This window comes from Globicephala melas, chromosome X (assembly GCF_963455315.2).
Source record: "Globicephala melas chromosome X, mGloMel1.2, whole genome shotgun sequence".
Classification (NCBI taxonomy): domain Eukaryota; kingdom Metazoa; phylum Chordata; class Mammalia; order Artiodactyla; family Delphinidae; genus Globicephala; species Globicephala melas.
In genome coordinates this window covers 41,220,340-41,241,360 of record NC_083335.1, presented here as the reverse complement: position 1 = coordinate 41,241,360, position 21,021 = coordinate 41,220,340, and the positions used below count along the sequence as shown (strand labels likewise).

At 41.4% G+C, this 21,021-nt stretch overlaps 2 protein-coding genes across 2 annotated transcripts in view; both read left to right on the top strand.

The window, feature by feature from the left end:
• The first annotated feature begins 367 nt into the window (after positions 1–367).
• Positions 368–21,021, top strand: part of GPRASP3 (G protein-coupled receptor associated sorting protein family member 3) — a 153,841-nt gene continuing 133,187 nt past the window's right edge. The window contains exons 1-2 of the mRNA XM_060292879.1: positions 368–437; positions 659–717. The gene's annotated coding sequence lies outside the window, so the exon portion shown is untranslated. The remainder of the gene's footprint in view (positions 438–658; positions 718–21,021) is intronic.
• On the top strand, positions 2,599–4,798 carry ARMCX5 (armadillo repeat containing X-linked 5). Its single transcript, XM_030851612.2, has one exon. The coding sequence runs from the start codon at positions 3,008–3,010 to the stop codon at positions 4,475–4,477; it is 1,470 nt and encodes a 489-aa protein (XP_030707472.2). The 5' UTR covers positions 2,599–3,007; the 3' UTR covers positions 4,478–4,798.

The window sequence follows — 21,021 nt, the reverse complement described above, 5'->3', positions numbered from 1 at the left end:
CACACACTACGGCAGGCCGCAGGCTTTGGAGAAGGGAATTTGTAACAACTATATTTTGGTATCCGTCCGCCTTATCAGGCCGAAGCGGATTCACTGATGTCACCTCCCGAAACCCGTATACATTTCAGTTCAGGGGAAAAGATTGTAGGTTTGGGGTGGAGGAGCTCCCTAACAGAGTGGAACTAATACCGAGACCCTTTGGTTTAGTCGGCTTCTCTCCGTCCAGCGCTGCTTTCTAAAAATCCAGACCCCGCCCCTGCCCACTCCAGTACCGAAACAGCCAGGGTAGGCGGGACGGAGCTCGCTGACAGAGAAAGCGGCACTATGCAAGGCCTGGTATCACTCCGCTTCCGTGAGGCCGGATCGCCTTCAACTCCGCTAGAGCTGCTCGGTTTTGGTTCTGGGGACGTGGAGAGACAAAGTCTGCGGAGGAAAAGGTAGCTGTTAAGAGTCACTAGGAGCGGGTCCCTGAGGCGTCCTGGGGGCGGTAAGGAGAAGGAAATTCCAGAAAGTTACAGTCGTTTGCCAGTTACGGCCCTTTATCTGATAAAGCAGGTATCTCGTCATGAATCTGCCGTGCCGGGCCAAACCCCAAACATAGTCGCCGCCATTGTCTCGTGTCCTTGTATCCGTCTGACTGTCCGTCCCTCTTTCTTAGGGTTCGGCACCCCTCGAGGCAAGGAAATGAGAAAACTGCCTCTCATCCAAGCAGAGCAGGTCAGTGAGAAGGCGGGCATTGCTTGGGAGTGTGGATATGGGTGTCAGAGATGAACGTGGGAGATGTGACTTGGTCATGGGGCGCGGGTGGTGAGAGGGAGAGAGGGACAGGGTTCATTTGAGCGGCACGCAATGATAAATTAAAAATGATCTGCCTCTTGCTAGCTTTATTTCCCGACACTGCCCTCCCCCCACCCACCATGTTTGGGGAGGGAAAGGAGTGTAGTAGCGGCTTCTAGCGGAGAAATGGTGGATTACATTAATAGGAGGAGAGGCTGCTGCTGTCTGTGAGAGCAGTGGTCTGGGGAGCCCTGGGAGGGAAAGAGTGTAAAAGGAGGTTGTAAGTGTTTGATAATCAAGGCCCTGGATTAGAAAAGGGTCTCCTGTCCTGGTTACTAGGCTAACTATTAATAACCAAGTCTCTCCCACTGTCTTTTCATTGGGTCGTTGAGTATGTATCATGCGTTTATATGTGTAGGTCTGTTTCTGCATTTGCGGTACTCTATGTTTCTGTAAAGACCGGTAGGGGCCAGTGAACCTCAAAGGGTATAAGAAAAAGAAAATTGGCTTAATTTCTGTAGAGAGGTCAGTGCTTGGATGTGGTAGATGGCTAAGACTAGAGCAGGTAGGAATCTAGGGGAAATTCCAGATCTCCTTTCTGCCAGCTTTCCAAACAGCCCTCCCTTATTCCCATTGTGTTGAAGAAAATGATAGGCTTTGGGGAGAAAAAGGAAACACAAGAACTTAGATGAAATTTGGAAATCATACTTTTCTTTGATTTCGAAGCCAATTTCCATGGTTTGAGCATTCCATCCCTACTAACACCACCACTATCTTGCAGCGATTTTCGAGTTGTCTCTGCAGGGGAATTGTCAGACTTTGAGAATGGAGCAGAGGAGCTTGGAGATTTGGGGGAGGGGAGGAAGAAAGAGAAATTTTTGGCAATCAGGTACTTGTATCCAGAAAGGATCAGTGTCCTAAGTACTGATCTCTACCAAGGGCTCGGTCTCCATTGTCTCTGTTTATTTATTTAACTCTGCATTTGTGAATCTTTGCGTGTAGGTCTGTCCTTAGGTCTGTGGAACTCTCAGTTGTTGTGAAGGCTTGTAAATGGTAACCCAACTTGAAGCTAGGAAATAATGAAGAAGAGAAATGTGTCCTATATCTGTTTAGATTGGTGTGAGGGTAGAGTGATTGAGATAGAGAATTCTATCTCTTCTGGAGCAGTCCTGAAGCAGGCAATGGGGGAAGGGACCAGAAGGAGGGAAACACTAGACAAACTACATATATAGGGACCAGGGACCAAAGTCAGTCTACCAAGAGATCAGTTTCCAATCCTCCTGTTTGTTTATTTGTCTATAGATCTGCCTTTAGGTCTGCTGTAGGGCTTGTCATCATTGGAAGCAAGGAAAGGAGGAGAAAATTACTCCAGATCAGAGAAGGTTAGTGTATGTGGAGACTTCCTCAGTAGACCTGTAGGATGAAGTAGTGGAGATCTGCTTGGGTGTGGTAGGGGTAGAGAGCCAGTCTAGGGAATCTTCAGTCTCTCACTCCCATTCAGCTTTTCCACTCTCCATACTCTGTTTTGTGTCTGGAAAAAAGATCAGTTGCAACTACAGTAGTTGCAACTACAGTAGGGAGCATGAAATGAAGGGAGAAGGAGTTTGCTAATTATCTACCTTTTACACTTAGCACTGAATTTTCATACTTTCCTGTCTCTCTGTGCTAATCAACATGAGCAAAAAGTTGGAAAAGACTCAAAGCCCCATTTCCTTCCTCCACCCCTAGGTCCAACTTCAGTGGCAGATCTGGTGGCCTTGGAGTGGCTGAAGACCACCACCCTCCACAGGGCTGCGCTCAGGCACACAGCCATCCTTCCTTTCCCTGAGTGAGCTTCCTCTGCACGTTGTTTATATCACTGGCAGAGCCTATAGTTGGAAAGGGGGCTGAGTGACAACTGGACTTTGTATGAAAACACCAACTTGGGAGAGACCTTCAGTCAAGGCTGAGACGGGGGTGGGGATACATAACTTGGCCTTGCCTTTAACTTGGATCATGACTGGCTTCGAGGCTAAGGCAAGGGCAGAGGAGGGGCTGGGGCTGGCCTGAAAGCTGGAATCTGTGGCCCTGCCAACACTAGAGCCAAGGCTAAGATCCATGCCAAGGCAGTGGCTGAGACAGAATCGGAAACAGGACCAGTGACCCAGGCCAAGCCTGGGGATGGAGCAATGGCCAGGATACAGGCAGTGACCTACACTGAGGCCGTGCCTTGACAAGGGAAGTGAGCAAGATGGAAGCTAAAACTAAGACTAGAGTTGTGGCTGAGACTAAGGCAGACCCCCCTACAGAACCTGGTATAGTGTCCCAAACCAAGTCAAAGGCCATGCCTATGTCCAGGGTCAGTGCTGTGACCAAGTATGAAGTCAAGGCTGGTGCTGGAAGTGAAGTCAATATCAGGTCCTTTGCTAAGGCTGATGGTAAAGACAATATTGGGTCCAGGTCGCAGAGAAGGAGAGAGGCCAGCATCAAGTTGAGGGTGGGGGACAGAGCTGGTATTGTAATTGAGTCCAGTGATGAGGCTGAAGAAAATGTCTGCTCTTGGTTTTGGACTGGAGAAGAGCCTAGTGTAGGATCCTGGTTCTGGCCTGAAGAAGAGACCCCTTTTCAAGTGTATAAGCCTCCACGTAAGATCCAGGAAAAGCCCAAGCCCAAGCCCAAACCCGAACTTACTATAAAGCAAAAAGCGGCAGCATGGTCAAGGGCCAGGTTTTGTGTCCTAGTCCCAGTAGAGGGAGGGGAGCGATCCTTGCCTCCAGAAGGGAACTGGACTCTGGTTGAGACCTTGATTGAAACTCCTCTGGGGATTCGGCCTCTGACCAAGATCCCACCCTATAATGGCCCTTACTTCCAGACCTTAGCTGAGCTCAAAAAACAGGTTAAGTATAGGGAAAAGTATGGGCCCAATCCAAAAGCCTGCCGCTGCAAATCACATGTTTTTAGTTTAGAGCCTAAAGAGTTTGATAAACTCGTTGCCCTACTTAAGTTAACTAGGGATCCTTTCATTCATGAAATAGCTACAATGATAATGGGTATCAGTCCTGCTTATCCATTTACCCAAGATATAATTCATGATGTAGGTATTACTGTTATGATTGAAAACTTGGTCAATAATCCCAATGTTAAAGAACACCCTAGAACTTTAAATATGGTGGATGACAACTCTGAGTCTTCTGGAGAACCAAAAACAGGAGAGTCATATGTAAACCAAGTTTGTAAGGACATAATCTCTTTTCCTTTGAACTCCCCTGAGCAACTGGCTGGACTAAAATTATTAGTGCAGCTGAGTGTAAAATTTGAGGACCACCATATGATTGTCAATTACATTCCAGATATCCTCACCTTGTTAAACAAGGGAAGTGGCAAAACCAAGTTTTATGTTTTAAAAGTGTTTTCGCGCTTGTCTAAAAATCAAGCCAATACAAGAGAACTGATCAGTGCCAAAGTACTGTCATCACTGGTTGCGCCGTTTAACAAAAATGAGTCAAAGGCCAATATTCTTAATACCATTGAAATATTTGAGAATATAAATTTCCAATTCAAAAAGAAGGTGAAGCTATTTACCAAGGAAGAGTTCACTAAATCTGAACTTATTTCCATATTCCAGGAAGCAAAACAGTTTGGTCAGAAACTACAAGACTTAGCAGAGCACAGTGATCCTGAGGTGAGAGATAAAGTTATACGATTAATACTCAAACTCTGAATAGCCGTATGTTCTCACAAAGCCTTGAATAACTTTTTGGTGTTGTAATATGAAATGAATGCATATTATAAGTTCAATATTTATGCCATCTGTGCTGATTGAAGGAGGCAGTTTTATGGATACCAAATGATCTTGAAGGCTTGAATGTTTGTTGATTTTTACTGTGCTATATAAATTAAGATATTTTTAGTATTTCTGCAATATGACCTAATAATGAACTTATTCATCCTGAGTAAACTATACTTCTGTGCTTTATATTGACATAAGTGTATTCATTTAATACTTCATTTACATGTAAATAAAGTTGCATGCTAAAACTGGTGAAAACATTGTCCTAGTTCTTCAGTTGAAGTCTAGTCAGAGGGATAAAGCACAAGTAACAGAATAATAAAGAGCACTGTCTGCGTCTGTAGTGGGGTACAAACAAAACAAGTTTACATTGAAAGATCATTTAGTTTCAGCATGTTCAAAGAGTAGAATCACTCTGTACACAAGAAGACAGGACTGTGCTACTGGCTGACATCTGGGCAGACCTGGGGAAAGGGGTGAAGACATAGACTTAGGAGTAAAGGAACACAGATGCTTTCATTCCAGTTTGAGTCCCAGAACTTGTGCTCAGCCTTTCACATAAGATGTCTTATCAGGATATCTTGAAGCTTTTTAACCTCCAGGAAAATTCCTGGTTTTCATTCCCATTTAGCAAAGCCATGGAAGTGTGGTTCTAAAAGGACCTAGTCCCACTGTACCCTCAACATCCAGGTGCCCCATCTTGGGGTACCAAGTTTACTGCTTCATCTGAGGCTCCCCCACTCCCCGTATTCCTGGGTCTCAGAGGAGGGCCTTTCTAGGGTCTAACTAAAAAAATTGCTTCATAGAAAATCTCATTTGCCCCATCTTTATGACTGTTTGCTCTCATATTTGCTTTTGTTTGCTGACCAATGCTTTGGACTTGGTGATTTGCACCTACGTTTGATGACAGTGCCCTGTTTGTGCTGATCCCTTTTGATTAGAGCTCAGCTCTATGAGGCAGCCACAGCAGACCAAAGTCCTTTAGGAGTGTGTGGTTAGGAAGAAATTACTTCCCCTAATCCCACTATCCTATTTATTTGTACAGTTTACAGAGCTGAAGCCATGTTGTCTATACTACCTCAGCTCCTCCTGTTTATACCTAACAAAAGCTAAGTTCTGGTTAAGAGTTTGTGGCATAGAATGCCAGAGTTTAGATTGGGATCTGGGGTCACCTCTGCCTCTCCTACCCTCTGTCTCCTTTGCTGTTATCATTCCTCTTTCCTTAACTGCCCAGAATTGGGAAATTGGGTATTGAGAAATACAGTGTACAATTACTGGTCTTTCTATTGAGCTTCCTCTCTCTCCTAACTTTTTATGTGTTTGGGGGAAGGCCTAAACCTACAAATCTCAACAAGATGTCATGTACCCCTAGTTTTAGCAGCTATCTTTAGTTTAATTTCTGTTGAGGTCAAATCTGAATCTATCTTCTGTATATCTAGGAGTTAAAATGAAAGACAACCAGCCACGTTTGTGCATTAAGGGTGAAAAAATGTAGGTAGGCTTTTTGCAACATACAGTTGCAACTTAGATGATTTTTGGCGTTCTTTATAACTTAGTTTTTAATCCACAAAACTCCCATAGTCTGGAATTCTAGCTGTGGGTACTGCTTTCAGAATTGGGGATCTTCACAGTACAATTGGACCAGACCCTTTGGAAATATTCTGTGTCTCAAATGCCCTGTGGAGCACACACTTAATCAGTTGATGGCTGTGAAATTTTCCATTAGTTAAAGAGAAGGGTGAGTTTGGGGTATGTAGGTATTGTATCAAAGCAAGAAGCTGATGGTCTGTCCTTGAGTAGGAATTATGGAAGACATAGTCAGTTCCCAAGTTGTTCCTGGGGTGTACTCGAAGTCAAAACCCCATTGCTCATCTCTTGTTTCATGTCCTTTTCTGGAAAAATAATTCAGGCAAGCCCATGTAGTATCAGGGCTGATCCAGATGTTACTTGTCTCAATATGTTGCTGGCTGGGGGTAAAAATCAGTGTAGATTTCTCATCTTTCCTGTCATCAAGTAAAGCAGGGAATCTTCCTGCAACACAACTGGACTATTTGCACCTACCGACCCTTTGCTGGGCCCTCAATTTTATTTATTTATTTATCTATCTATCTATTTATTTATTTATTTATTTACCCACCCTCAATTTTAAATGAGGAACTTTCAGGGGAATCCATCTATAAAATATCACCAAATTCCCTAGCAAGTCTTTCAAGGCTCTATATCCTTCAGCATATTTTCATTGTCCCCATTATATCCCACCTGCATTCAAGCCACATGGGACTTCAGGCTCTCTGAAGCACCTTAGGTGAGAAATCCTCATCCAGAACTAATGATTCATCCCTCAGCGAGCCAGTGACCAAGTACAAAAAAGCTTTTAGAGGAGGGGCACACTATCATTCTTAAGTTTTCATAACAGATAATTTCTTCTGAGTCAAAACTAGTCTGGTATGAAAAACAAAAACTTCTGTGGCTGTCACCCCTTGGTGTATAAATCTCAAGAGGATAAGAAACAAGAGGAAATGGCTCAAAGGTTGTGCCTTTTCCATTTGAGCCTCCTGTTAAAGTAATGTCATTTTTTTGGTATACCAAGAACAATGGTAGGAACTTTTATAATTTACATAAATCCATTAATGTCATTATATATATAGTAAAGTTTTGAAATACAATATTAAAATTACCAAAGATAGCCTAGATGAACAACTCTATTAAGTGAAAAGCTTTACAATTAATTCCCTCTCCCTTTCTCTTCATTCTGCAAGAAACCCATGGCTCCACTATACAGAAAAATATATTTTCTTTTTGGGACTGTTGTGGCCACCCCTCAGAGACAGAATACACTATCACCCCAGATTTGGTTCAGATGCCGATACTGATGATGTCACACACATACACACACCAAGACAGAATGAAAAGTTATTACTCATTAATGAGTGTGTGTATCTTCTTTGTCCATTCATCTATTGATGGACATCTAGGTTGTTTCCACATCTTGGCTATTCTAAATAATGCCGCAATGAGTATAGGGGTGCATATATCTTTTCAAATTAGTGTTTTTGTTTTCTTCAGGTAAATACTCAGAAGTGGAGTTGCTGGATGGTATGCTAGTTCTATTTTTAATTTTTTGAGGAACTTCCATACTGTTTTTTCCATAGTGGCTGCACCAATTTACATTCCCACCAACAGTGCATGAGGGTTCCCTTTTCTCCACATCCTCGCCAACATGTTACTTCTTGTCTTTTTGATAATAGCCTTTCTAACAGGTATGGGGTGATATTGTGGTTTAGACCTGCATTTCCCTGATGATTAGTGATGTTGAGCATCTTTTCATGTGTCTATTGGCCATCTGTCTGTCTTCTTTAGAGAAATGTCTATTCAGGTTCTCTGCCCATCTTTTAATTGGATTGTTCATTTTTCTTTTTTTATATTGAGTTGTGTGATTTCTTTATAATTTGGCTATTAACCTCTTATTGGACATATCATTTGCAATTATTTTCTGCCATTCAGTAGGTTGTCTTTTTGTTTTGTTGATGGTTTGCTAAGTGAAATAAATCAGACAGAGAAAGACAAGTACCATATGAGCTCACTTATATGTGGAATCTAAAAAACAAAACAAACAAAACAAAATGGAAACAGTGGGAGTTCCTTGGTGGCCTAGTGGTTAGGATTCTGGGATTTCAGTGCTGTGGCCCAGGTTTAATTCCTGGTCAGGGAACTGAAATCCCGTAAACTGCATGGCCAAAAAAGAAAAAAGAAAAAGAAAACAAAAAGAAACCCTGGAAAAACATGAACAGACTTACAGATACAGGGAGCAAATATGTGGTTGCCAGAGGGGAGGGGAGTGGGGATTATGGGACAGTGGATGAAGAGGATTAAGAGATAACAAACTTTCAGTCATAAAATAAGTCATGGAGATGTAATATACAGCATAAAGAATAGAGTCAATAATACTGTAATAATTTTGTATGGTGACAGATGGTTACTGGACTTGTAGTGATCATTTCATAATGTACTTAATTGTTGGATCACTATGTTGTACACCTGACACTAACATAATATTGTCTCAACTATACTTTAATAAAAATAAATGAATAAATAAAATACACTGGAATAAAAACAAGTAATAACAAACCAAAAATGCAATAATACTGGCATTTAAAAAATTACTTGACTTTATGTTTTAGAGCAGTTTTAGGTTTATAGAAAAATTAAGCAGATAGTACAGAGAGCTCTCCTATACTACTACTTCTTTTTTTTTTTTAAGGGGACTCAGTATATAGTGTAGACATTGCCCTCCATTCTTTTTTTTTAAATTTAATTTATTTATTTATTTTTGGCTGTGTTGGGTCTTCGTTTCTGTGCAAGGGCTTTCTCTAGTTGCGGCAAGCGGGGGCCACTCTTCATCACGGTGCACGGGCCTCTCGCTATCACGGCCTTTCTTGTTGCGGAACATAGGCTCCAGACGCTCAGGCTCAGTAGTTGTGGCTCACGGTCCTAGTTGCTCTGCGGCATGTGGGATCCTCCCAGACCAGGGCTCGAAGCCATGTCCCCTGCATTGGCAGGCAGATTCTCAACCACTGCGCCACCAGGGAAGCCCTATGCTACTACTTCTTCTCCACCACCTCCTTTCCCTACACACAGTTTCCCATATTATTAGCCTCTTGCATTAGTGTGATATATTTGTTACAGTTGATGAATGAATATTGATACATTATTACTAACTAAAGTCCTTAGTGTATATTAGGGTTCACCCTTTGTATTGTACATTTCTATGGTTTTTAAAAACTTATGGTAAAATAACATATAAGGTTTGCCATTTTAACCAATTTTATGTGTATAATTCAGTGACATTAAGTACATTTACACTGTCATTTAACCATCATCAATATCAATCTCCAGAACTTTTTTTTATCATCCCAAACTGAAACTCTGTATCCATTAAACAATAACTTCCCACTACCCACTCTGATCAGGCCCTTGTGAGCACTATTCTATTTTCTATCTCTACAAATTTGACAAATCTAGATACAATGTATCTAGAATGTATCTATAATATTTGTTGCTTTGTGTCTGTCTGGCTGTTTTATATAGCATAATATTTTCAAAGTTTATCCTTGTAGCATGTATCAAAATTTTACTTCTTTTTAAGACTGAATAACATTTCATTGTTTGTATATACCACATTTTGTTTATCTATACATCTGTCAATGGACATTTTGGTTGTTTCCAATTTTTGGCTGTTGTGAATCATGCTGCTAAGAACATTGGTGGTAAAAATACCTGTCTGAGCCCTTGCTTTCAATTATTTTGGGTAAATAACTAGAAGTGGAATTGTTACATCATATGGTAATTCTATGTTTAATCTTTTTGAAGAACTGACATACTGTTTTCCACAGTGGCTGAATCATTTTTCATTCACATCAAAAATGCACATGGGTATCAATTTCTCCACATCCTTGCCAACATTTGTTATTTTCTGTGTTTTGATAATACCCATCTTAATGTGTGTGAGGTGGTATCTCATGGTTTTGCTTTGTATTTCCCTAATGACTAGTGATGTTGTGCATCTTTTCATGTGCTTATTGGCCATTTACATATCTTTTTTGAAAATAATGTCTATCTGAGGCCTTTGCCCTTAAAAATAAATCCTTAAAAATAGGGTTGTTTGGCTTTTTTGTTATTGTTGTTAGGTTTTAGGAGTCCTTTAAATATTCTTGATATTAATCCATTATCATATATTATGATTTGCAAGTATTTTCTCCCATTCTATGGCTTGCCTTTTCACTGTCTTGAAAGGGTCTTTTGATGCACATAAGTTTTTAATTTTGACAAAGTCCAATTTATCTTTTTTTATGTTTTGGTGTCCTATCCAAGAAATCATTGCCAAACTCAGTGCCATAAAGTTCTTTCCTATATTTTCTTCTAAGAGTTTCAAAATTTTAGCTCTTGAGTTTGTCATTGATCCATTTTGAGTTAATTTTGGTATGTGGTATAAGGTAAAGCTACAAATCCATTCTTTTGCATGTGGATATCCAGTTTTCCCAATACCATTTCTTGAAAAGAATGTCCATTTACCATTGAATGATCTTGGTACCCTTGTCAAAAATCATTTGGCCACATATGCAAGGGTTTATTTCATGGCTCTTTATTCTGTTTCACTGGTTTATATGTCTATCTTTATGTTGGTACCATACTGTTTAGATTGCTATAGTTATTGTAGTAAGCTTTCTGTGATGTTGTGATATATAAGTAATATAATTGGTCATTCAGAGGACCAAAATATATTTCTCATATATATTTGGTCTCTATCCATGGTTCCTGGCTCACAGCTCCTGAAACCTTTGAAATTTCCTGAATGATAAGAACAATGGGAGCCATTTTGTCATAATATGTGGTCTCTTGTCCTCAGTTTCTAAAATCCACTTCAGAGCCATTATGGTGAAACAGGTGTTTTATTACTCATAACAAGCCTTTTTCCACCACAACTGGGTTTATGTTAATGAGGTGACTTTTGGAAAGCACCAAAGATGGTGTCCGTCGCCAGAGGAACCAACTCTGTGATTAGAAGGTCGTAATATTCAGTCGAAACCCCTCCTATTACTTCCTGGGAGGGGAGAGAGGCTAGAAGTTGAATCAACCACCAATGGCCAATGATTTAATCAATCATGCCTATGTATTGAAGCCTCCGTAAACACCCAAAATGATGGGGTTTGGAGAGCTTCTGAGTTGGAGAACATGGGGAGATTCTGGAACAGTGGAGCATTGGGAGAGTGCATGGAAGCTCTGTACCCATTCTCCATACCTTGCCCTATGTATCCATCTGGCTGTTTCTGAATTACATCCTTTGGTAATAAACCAGTAATCTGGTAGGTAAAATGTTTCTCTGAATTCTGTAAGCCACTCTAGCAAATTAATTGAAATCAAGGAGGAAGCCATAGGAACCTCTAATTTATAGCCAGGTGGTAGCTGTCTAGCCGTACAGGTAGCAACCTGGATTCGCAGTTGGCATCTGAAGTCCAAGGAGGGAGTCGTGGAAACCTCCAGTCTGTAGTTGGTCGGTCAGAAGCGCAAGTAACAACCTGGGCTTGAGATTGACATTTGAAGTGGAGAGCAGTCTTGTGGGACTGAGCCCCTGACCTGTGGACTCTGATGCTCTCTCTGGGTAGATAGTGTCATAATTAAGTTTAATCCTAGGACACCTTGCTGGCATTTGAGGATTGTTGTTGTTGTAGGAAACTATCTTCCCCCCAACACCCCGACACACACAGATTGGAATTGGGTTCAGAACCACTTTAGTTGGTGTCAGAGAAGTGGGATTTGCTAGAAAGCCCTGGCTCACATAAACATGTAGTTTGGGAAAAGAAAGGATGAAAGGGTGGGGGTTGAGGAACCTTTGATTCATGGTCGTGCATAGTATGGAGCAACAGCTGTGCTACAATCCATTACTAAGGGTAAAAGTTACCAATGGAATTTAGGGATAGATCTGTTGATGAAAAATTGATAGTCAGTCTAAGAAAGAAATAGAAAATTTTATTTGAGACAACCTGAGGATTATAACTAGGAAGGCAGACTTTCAGAAAGCTCTGAGGACTGTTCCACCTGTTAGAGGTCAAAGTACAGTTATATACATTTTTGAGACAAAGGATTATATATCAAGTGATGTATTGACAGTTTACACAATCCGGATCTGCATGTACAAAGTGAGTAGGGGGCCATCATGACCCCTTACAAGATTAAGAAGGAAGATTATCTCCTAGGGAGGTCTGGTTAGTGCAGATGCACAATACACACTAGAGGAGAGGGAGGAAGCCCAAAGGGGCAGAGAAAAAGTTTATGTTTAAATTTTTCTTGTCTTGCCATAAAATATGAATTTTATTTCATCAACTCCAACTCCTGGGGAGTTGTCTCACTGAATGAATAAGGAAATGCAGACTAATAAGAATGAGGTAAAATATACAATCCCTTGGTAATTGTTATCTGTTAATAGCTAAACTAAAAGTAAAAGAGTGCTGGATCAGACGCTGATGCTAGACCAAGCTCAGATTTCAGTGAGTCTGAGCTTCAACCACTAGCCTCACAGCTGCCCCCACTCCAAGGTAAAAATTATGCAGGGGCAACAGAAAGTACCTCTAAAACCTCTGGTCACCAAGAAGGTAGTCATTGTAGGGTGAGGGAAAAACCAAGAAACTATTGAAACCAGAGGACATAGTGTGAAAGAGTTGTTTTATTTGGTAGATTGATATCATCAGTTTACTGAGGAACCTTTACTGAAATAAGTTGTGAGTGACTAATTTAGGAGCTGTGTCTTTGGTTTTGAGTGCTGCAGAATGAAAGAGCATGTTTGGGTTGGTACAGGTTGCACAGATGACTATAGAACAATCACAGATGGCTATGTGTGATCCAGACACACAGGAGGTTATTTCTGAAGGAACAACTAGCCTGGTGGATGGTATAAAGACCACTGTAAGGTCTGTTTACCTGAGAAGGGGGCTGTCCATCTTCCTCTATGAATGCCAAGCGGAACACCCCAGATGAAGCAGCTGATATGCTTTGTATGCAAGCCATGTGGGGCTGGCTTTATGATGACCAGGATATTCACCCAATGAATATACTTGTTATCCAGGTCATGGTAGATGCTGTGGTTAAAGGGCTTCTTTTACATGGATACCCCATTGTAACCTTACTGCTGCAAAACCGAGGGATTGTTCAAGAAGCCTTATGGAATTTGCTGTCTCAGCTTCCCCTCATGGTCTTAATAGATGCTAATAAAAATATTAGGTTATTAACAAGAGAATGGAGACAGCAGAGGAGAGAATCAAGAGAATAGTTTTAGCAGGGTAGGAAATTTTAAACAGTTGTTAAGGAATAAGGTGAATAAAGCAAATGTTGATAGGAGTGGAACAAAGAAGAAAGAAAAAGGAGAGTCATGGGACTCATCCCAGCAGGGTGGAAATCTTTAGATGATAATTAAGAAGCAGAGTGAATAAAACAGATCTTGGTGGGCTTAAAACAGAGATTTTAATACAGCAGTACCAAAGGACTTGCTGGCCCCCCAACATTAAAGGGCCCCAAAGAAGTCAGCTCTGTTTACCACAATTTGGAGAAATTTTGAAAGCCAGAAAGCAGAAATTACAATGAGAGATCTGACCAATCACTTAGGGCAAGGGGTAAGACAATTAATATAAGATTGACAAATCTTATATTTATATAAGATTTAAGATATATAAGACTTTATATAAGTCTTATACATAAGACTTTATATGACTTATAGAGTCCTTTGGCTCTACCCCTTCCTAAGGATCCAAAACCTTTTGCACAAGCTTGGGTAAAATAGTCGAGGTGAAGAAAAGTTTCCAGGACTCCTTGATACAGGAATCCTATGAACTGTGGTACCAAAATCCATTGGTGAAACCTTGACTCGGGCTACAGTTCAACTGAGAGAACATAAAAGTGTAACGGTTAATTAAATTATGAAAGTTGGAATGTTACCTGAAAGTTTTCTGGGAATGGAAACCATGTCTGGCTGGGGAACACCTCCCTTACCTAGTATTGTAAAACCAAAACCTATTGATGAAGTCCTAGTGGAGGCTACCGTTAGGAATGTAAGGGTTGATGAAATTAAGGTAAAAGTTTGTAGGAGAATTGGCATATTTAAACAGGTTTTATGTGAAGTGGTTGCATCTTTTTTTTTTTCTTTTTTTACCTGATTGTATTGTGGGGATGGACATTATAACTGACTGGTGAATGTTTCCCATACCTAGTATTATAAATAGAAGGCATGTAAATCTACCCTTCAAGCAGTTTTAATTGGACATGCTAAATGGCAACCAGTAAGATTGCCCGAGCCAAAACAGCGTGGAGTAGAGGCTGAGGTGCTGGTAGGCTGTGTGATAGCCCTATGTGAGGCATAGAATAGACTGGGGCATATGGCAAGAGCTGTGAGCACCTCAACAACTACTGGCACTTTGGACTAGAGAATTTCCATTTGAGGGGCATTTACTACCTTGCAATCAGTGATTAATTGAAGCTACCCCTAAGACTGTGACTGAAGGACATAAAGTGATCTTGAAACTTGAAATAGCCATAATATCTAGGATTATGGGGATGGCAGTGCCCAGAAGAGTTCCATAATAAAATGGAAATGGTTTATAAAGGAACATGCTGCCTGGGAGATGCAAGGGGGAGATACTCTTGAGAGCAGCGAGCCTCTTTTCACCAAGGACTGACTCTGGAACTGTGTGAGGAGCTACTGGATTCTGTTGTAACTTGGACAGTGCCCTATAAAGAGCCCTTAACTGACCAACAAAGAGCTGCTTGGCTTGTGGATGGCAGTTCCATGGTGAACAGACAATATCTTGGAAATGTTTGGAAAGTCACCACTCTGATTGAAGAAGGTAAAAACAGATCATCCTGGTGTGCTGAATTGCATGCTGTTTTCCTAGCAGTGGTGGAAGAATTGAGCAATGGCAAAAGCCCTTATGTTTGGGTTTTTACCTACACATGGACAGTAGCCCATGGCCTGGCCATATGGTCAGGTAGTTAGGCAATGGAAAACTGGACTGTTAAAGGGATGGCCTTAATAGGGCACAGCCTCATGGAAATCACTGGGAATTTAAGGGGTACATTAAAGTAGGACATGTTGATGCCCATCAGAAGAACCCCCTTCCAAGGTTCAGAAGGTGATTGGAACCACTAAGTGGACATTTTGATATGCTTCCTTGATGTGGCCACCTGGGTCCATGAAATGAGTGGACTTGGGGGAGTTAGTTGCAGCAGTGCAAAGATGGACCGAATCTAGACATATTTCTCTTGCATCCTCTGAGGCAATGCCAGTAAGAACTGTTCCGTATGCCAGCAAAAGAGACAGACTGCAGATGGCTATGTGGCAGATTCCTTGGGGATTTTGGGGAGGCCCTGATTAGAGCTGACAAGTCAGACTAATGCTTGTAGTCCTGGGAGGCTACAGATGAGTCCTGACAGGAATATAGGAACAGACATTGACTCTGCACTGGGCTTTGCCTACCCAGTGGTAGATGCAAATGCTCAAAAGTACTATAACAAAAGATATTGCACAAATTTGGACGGTTGAGAATCATTTCTTTAGACCAAGGAACAAACACACTCTACATCACATGATGTCCAGCAGTGGTCAGAAAAATAACCTCTTTAGAGTCATAGTTTGATAGAGAATTGGAATGGGCAGTTAAAATATTGGCTGGGTGGTGGGTGGGTGGGGAATAAAGGCATGAAGGGCTTTATGGTGGGTGGGGAATAAAGGCATGAAGGGCTTTATGGTGGGTGGTGGGGAATAAAGGCATGAAGGGCTGGCTTGAAGGGCTGGCATGAAGGCATGAAGGGCTGGGTGGTGGGTGGGTGGGGAATAAAGGCATGAAGGGCTGGCTTACATGCCTTCACGAGTATGTGCTCACACTCAAGCTGAACATGAGTGGGGCTAAAAGAGTATCCCCACAGGATAGATTTCTGTTTTTCTGGTGGATCAGGGGAAGAGGGGGTGGGGAAAATGTTGGTATTCTGTCTTCTCCGTATCACCTCAACTTTTTCTTTTCCCCACCACTTGATACAATGGTCACAGGACCAGGGCTGCAACTACAAGGGCATGAAACAGGGATGATTCCTAAGCAAGAAACTATTTACTTTTATGTCAGAATTCCTAAGGGCCTGTTGGGGCAGGATATGCCTTCACCCAATCTGGGAAAATTAGGATTAACAGTGAATGCAGCTATATTGCCTGGTGATAAACATAGCTCACCTGTGTAACTTCTGCACCTGTGTTACCTTACCTTATCTGACTAGAAGTGAGCTGAGGGGGTGGGACTTGCTAGACTAGTATTGCTGCCTGCCATCTAGACCAGTACAGTGACTGAACCTAACGTCCTTTCCAAAGATGGAAAAGTTTGGGTGTAAGTGGAGAGAATGAAAAATAGTAGCTGTGGGTTAGAAAATGAATAAATGGGTTATGTAATGAGAGAAATCCAGTATTACATCAACATCTCAAAAGAGGCCCAGAGCAAAAGATGATATTGCCTCTCGGCTAAATTATACTAGATCACTGAAAGGGTGAAGCCATATATTGCTGGGATCACTCCTGCTTTTGGAAACTGACAAGATTGAATAGAAGCCTGCAAACCTGAGTGGCCTTGCCCTGGGAGACATTTTCATAAGATTTCATAATGGACTCAATAGTTATTAGTGATTGAATGAGATTCTAGTAATGTGCCATATCTTTTGACATTTTTTATTGTTTTGCTATAAGGGATCTGTGTTCAAAGACCAAGAGGTGGACTGCAATATTGTGATTTATAAGAAATATATTTTGTCATTAAGATGATCAAAATAGGGCTTCCCTGGTGGCGCAGTTGTTGAGAGTCTGCCTGCCGATGCAGGGGACACAGTTTCATGCCTCGGGCCGGGAGGATCCCACATGCCGCGGAGCGGCTGGGCCCGTGAGCCATGGCCGCTGAGCCTGCACGTCCGGAGCCTGTGCTCCGCAACGGGAGAGGCTGCAACAGTGAGAGGCCGCAACAGTGAGAGGCCCAGGTACCACAAAAAAAAAAAAAAAAAAGATGATCAAAATATATTTCTCGTATATATTTGGGCTCCATTCACGGTGCCTGGCTCACAGCTCCCAAAACCCTTGGAATTTCCTGAGTGATAAGGCAATTGGAGCATCTTTTGTTATAATATTTGGTCTCTGTCCTCAGTTCCTAAAATCCACTTTAGAGCCATTAAGGTGAAATGGGTGTCTAATCAGACTTTTTGCCCATTTTTTAAAATGGGTATTTGTTTTCCTGTTGTTTAGTTTTAAGAATTCCTTGTATATTTTGGATATCAGTCCTTTATTATATATGTATTTTGCAGAGATTTATTCCCAGTCTCTGGCTCGGTTTTTCATTATCTTAAAAATATATTTTTCAGGGAGCAGAGGTTTTTAATTTTAATAAAGTCTTACTTAAGAGGTTTTCCTTTCATAGATCATGCTTTTGGTGTTTAAGGACTCATTGCCAGAAGTGATGTTAGCAACATGGCCAAATACGACATTCCTCGAACATATGCCCCGTTCAACAATAACAATTTAGCATCCATCTACAAATAAAAGTGCCTTTGTGAAAGCTGTGGGATCCAACACCATATGCCACAGGACCCGGAAGGAGTCTCACCCACTCGTGCCTCAGGTAATACACATACAGATCTCAGTCCTGGCTGCGGACCCTGCAGTGGCCCATGTGCTGGTCCCAGTCCCTCTCAGCCATGGTCTGGGAGCCCCTGAAGGACACTGTCAATCACCTACGGATGAGACAATCACCCATGGACAAGAAAGCCTTTATGGAATTCTAGGTTTCCAGCAGAGAAGGTCCAGCATGCTGTTGGAGGAAACAAACAAATATATAATATATATATTTGAGTTTGGATGCGTTGGAGAGGGAAGGAGTAACATTTTGACTTTACCTGCACCACCCCTCCCCCAAGCAATACCCCTCAGTTCCAAGAGACACTTTCTTGGCCAGTGAATTCTCCTGCAGGGATGGGGGGAGGAGTGAAAGTGTGTTAAGGAGTGCCTGGCTTTCCCAGCTGTGTGGGACACGGCCAAGAGGCCCATTTCTCTCTCATCCCTTTCAGAGTACCGAGTCATCAGCTGCATGACTGGGAGTGGGAAGAGGCTGAGAGAGTGACATATAGGACTCTTGGAGGGCACTAATGGGACATAGATCCTACTAACTGCTTCACAGACTCTATCAAGAAGCCAGCCCACAAGCCACTTGGGACATCTCACATGTGGATCCCTACAACTGTCCCACTGGCACCCCCAGAACCCTGATTGCCTCACCCCCACAAACCTCCACCCTGTGGCCCACTGTGTGTTCTCAAAGGCAGCAAGAGCAAGCTCTGGTAGATGGCTTGTGAGCATGCACAGAAGGCTAACCTGAATGTGAGAGCCATGGAGAGGCCACAAATTTGGCCTCTTTAGCTTTAGCTTTGCCCTTGGGAAAGCAAAAGGGAGGCTGTCAACACCCAGTCTGGTGCACTGGAGGATTGAAAGAAGTATACAAATTTATGAATTCTGCCACAAGCAGGAGTAAGAAGTGAGAAGCAGTCATATCCATAAAAGGTCTGTGAAAGCCTTAGAAACCCTAGAAGGACTGAAGGAATGTATTTCTCTCCTTAAGTTAGTAAAGACTGAAGGAGTTGACTACTACTTTAAATGCAAAGAGTGCAATGCAAGACTTCAAGGAACAAGAAAAATGAAGGAAATTTGACACCAACAAAGGAAACATGACATCACCAAAGTAAGGAGGTTGAATCAGTAAACAAAAATCTCATAAAGAAAAGCCCAGGACCATGTAGTTTCTCAGGTGAATTCTACCAAACATTTAAAAAAGAATTAATGCAAGTCCTTCTCAAACTCTTCCCCCAAATGGAAGAGGATGAAACATTCTCAAACTCAAGGCTTGCATTACCCTTATACCAAAGTCAGACAAGGACACCACGAAAAGATGTTTTCAGTTTTTCACTATTGAGAACGATGTTGGCTGTGCTTTTGTCATATATGGCCTTGATTACGTTGAGGTAAGTTCCCTCCACGCCTATTTCTGGAGGGTTTTTATAAAAAATGGGTGTGGAATTTTGTCAAAAGCTTTTTCTGCATCTATTATCATATGGATTTTATCCTTCAGTTTGTTAATATGGTGTATCACATTGATTTATTTGCATATATTGAAGAATCCTTGCATTCCTGGGATAAACCCTACTTGATCATGGTGTATGATCCTTTTAATGTGCTGCTGGATTCTGTTTGCTGGTATTTTGTTCAGGATTTTTGCATCTAAGTTCATCAGTGATATTGGTCTATAGTTTTCTTTCTTTTTGACATCTTGTCTGGTTTTGGTATCAGGGTGATGGTGGCCTCATAGAATGAGTTTGGGAGTGTTCCTCCCTCTGCTATATTTTGCAAGAGTTTGAGAAGGATAGATGTTAGCACTTCTCTAAATGTTTGATAGAATTAGCCTGTGAAGCCATCTGGTCCTGGGCTTTTGTTTGTTGGAAGATTTTTAGTCACAGTTTCAGTGCTTGTGATTGGTGTGTTTATATTTTCTATTCCTTCCTGGTTCAGTGTCAGAAGGATGTGCTTTTCTAAGAATGTGTCCATTTCTTCCAGGTTGTCCATTTTATTGGCATATAGTTGCTTGGAGTAATCTCTCATGATCCTTTGTATTTCTGCAGTGTCAGTTGTTACTTCTCCTTTTTCATTTCTAATTCTATTGATTTCAGTCATCTCCCTTTTTTTCCTGATGAGTCTGGCTAATGGTTTATCAATTTTGTTTATCTTCTAAAAGAACCAGCTTTTAGTTTTATTGATCTTTGCTATTGTTTCCTTCACTTCTTTATTTTTTAACATCTTTATTGGAGTATAATTGCTTTACAATGGTGTGTTAGTTTCTGCTTTATAACAAAGTGAGTCAGTTATAAATATACATATGTCCCCAAATCTCTTCTCTCTTGTGTCTCCCTCCCTCCCACCCTCCCTATCCCACCCAACTAGGTGGTCACAAAGCACTGAGCTGATCTCCCTGTGCTATGCGGCTGCTTCCCACTAGCTATCTATTTTACGTTTGGTAGTGTATGTCCATGCCACTCTCTCACTTTGTCCTAGCTTACCCTTACTCCTCCCCGTATCCTCAAGTCCATTCTCTAGGAGGTCTGTGTCTTTATTCCCGTCTTGCCCCTAGGTTCTTCATGACCATTTTTTTTTTAGATTCCATATATATGTGTTAGCATATGGTATTTGTTTTTCTCTTTCTGACTTACTTTACTCTGTATGACAGACTCTAGGTCCATCCACCTCACTACAAATAACTCAATTTCGTTTCTTTTTATGGCTGAGTAATATTCCATTATATATATCTGCCGCATCTTCTTTATCCATTCATCTGTTGATGGACACTTAGGTTGCTTCCATGTCCTGGCTATTGTAAATAGAGCTGCAATGAACATTGTGGTACATGACTCTTTTTGAATTATGGTTTTCTCAGGGTATATGCCCAGTAGTGGGATTGCTGGGTCGTATGGTAGTTCTATTTGTAGTTTTATAAGGAACCTCCATACTGTTCTCCATAGTGGCTGTATCAATTTACATTCCCAGCAACAGTGCAAGAAGTTTCCCTTTTCTCCACACCCTCTCCAGCGTTTATTGTTTGTAGAGTATTTGAAGATGGCCATTCCGACTGGTGTGAGATGATATCTCACTGTAGTTTTTATTTGCATTTCTCTGATGATTTATGATGTTGAGCATCCTTTCATGTGTTTGTTGGCAATCTGTATATCTTCTTTGGAGAAATGTCTATATAGGTCTTCTGCCCATTTTGGGATTGGGTTGGTTTTTTTTTTTTTCTGATATTGAGCAGCATGAGCTTCTTGTCAGTTTTGGAGATTAATCCTTTGTCAGTTGCTTCATTTGCAAA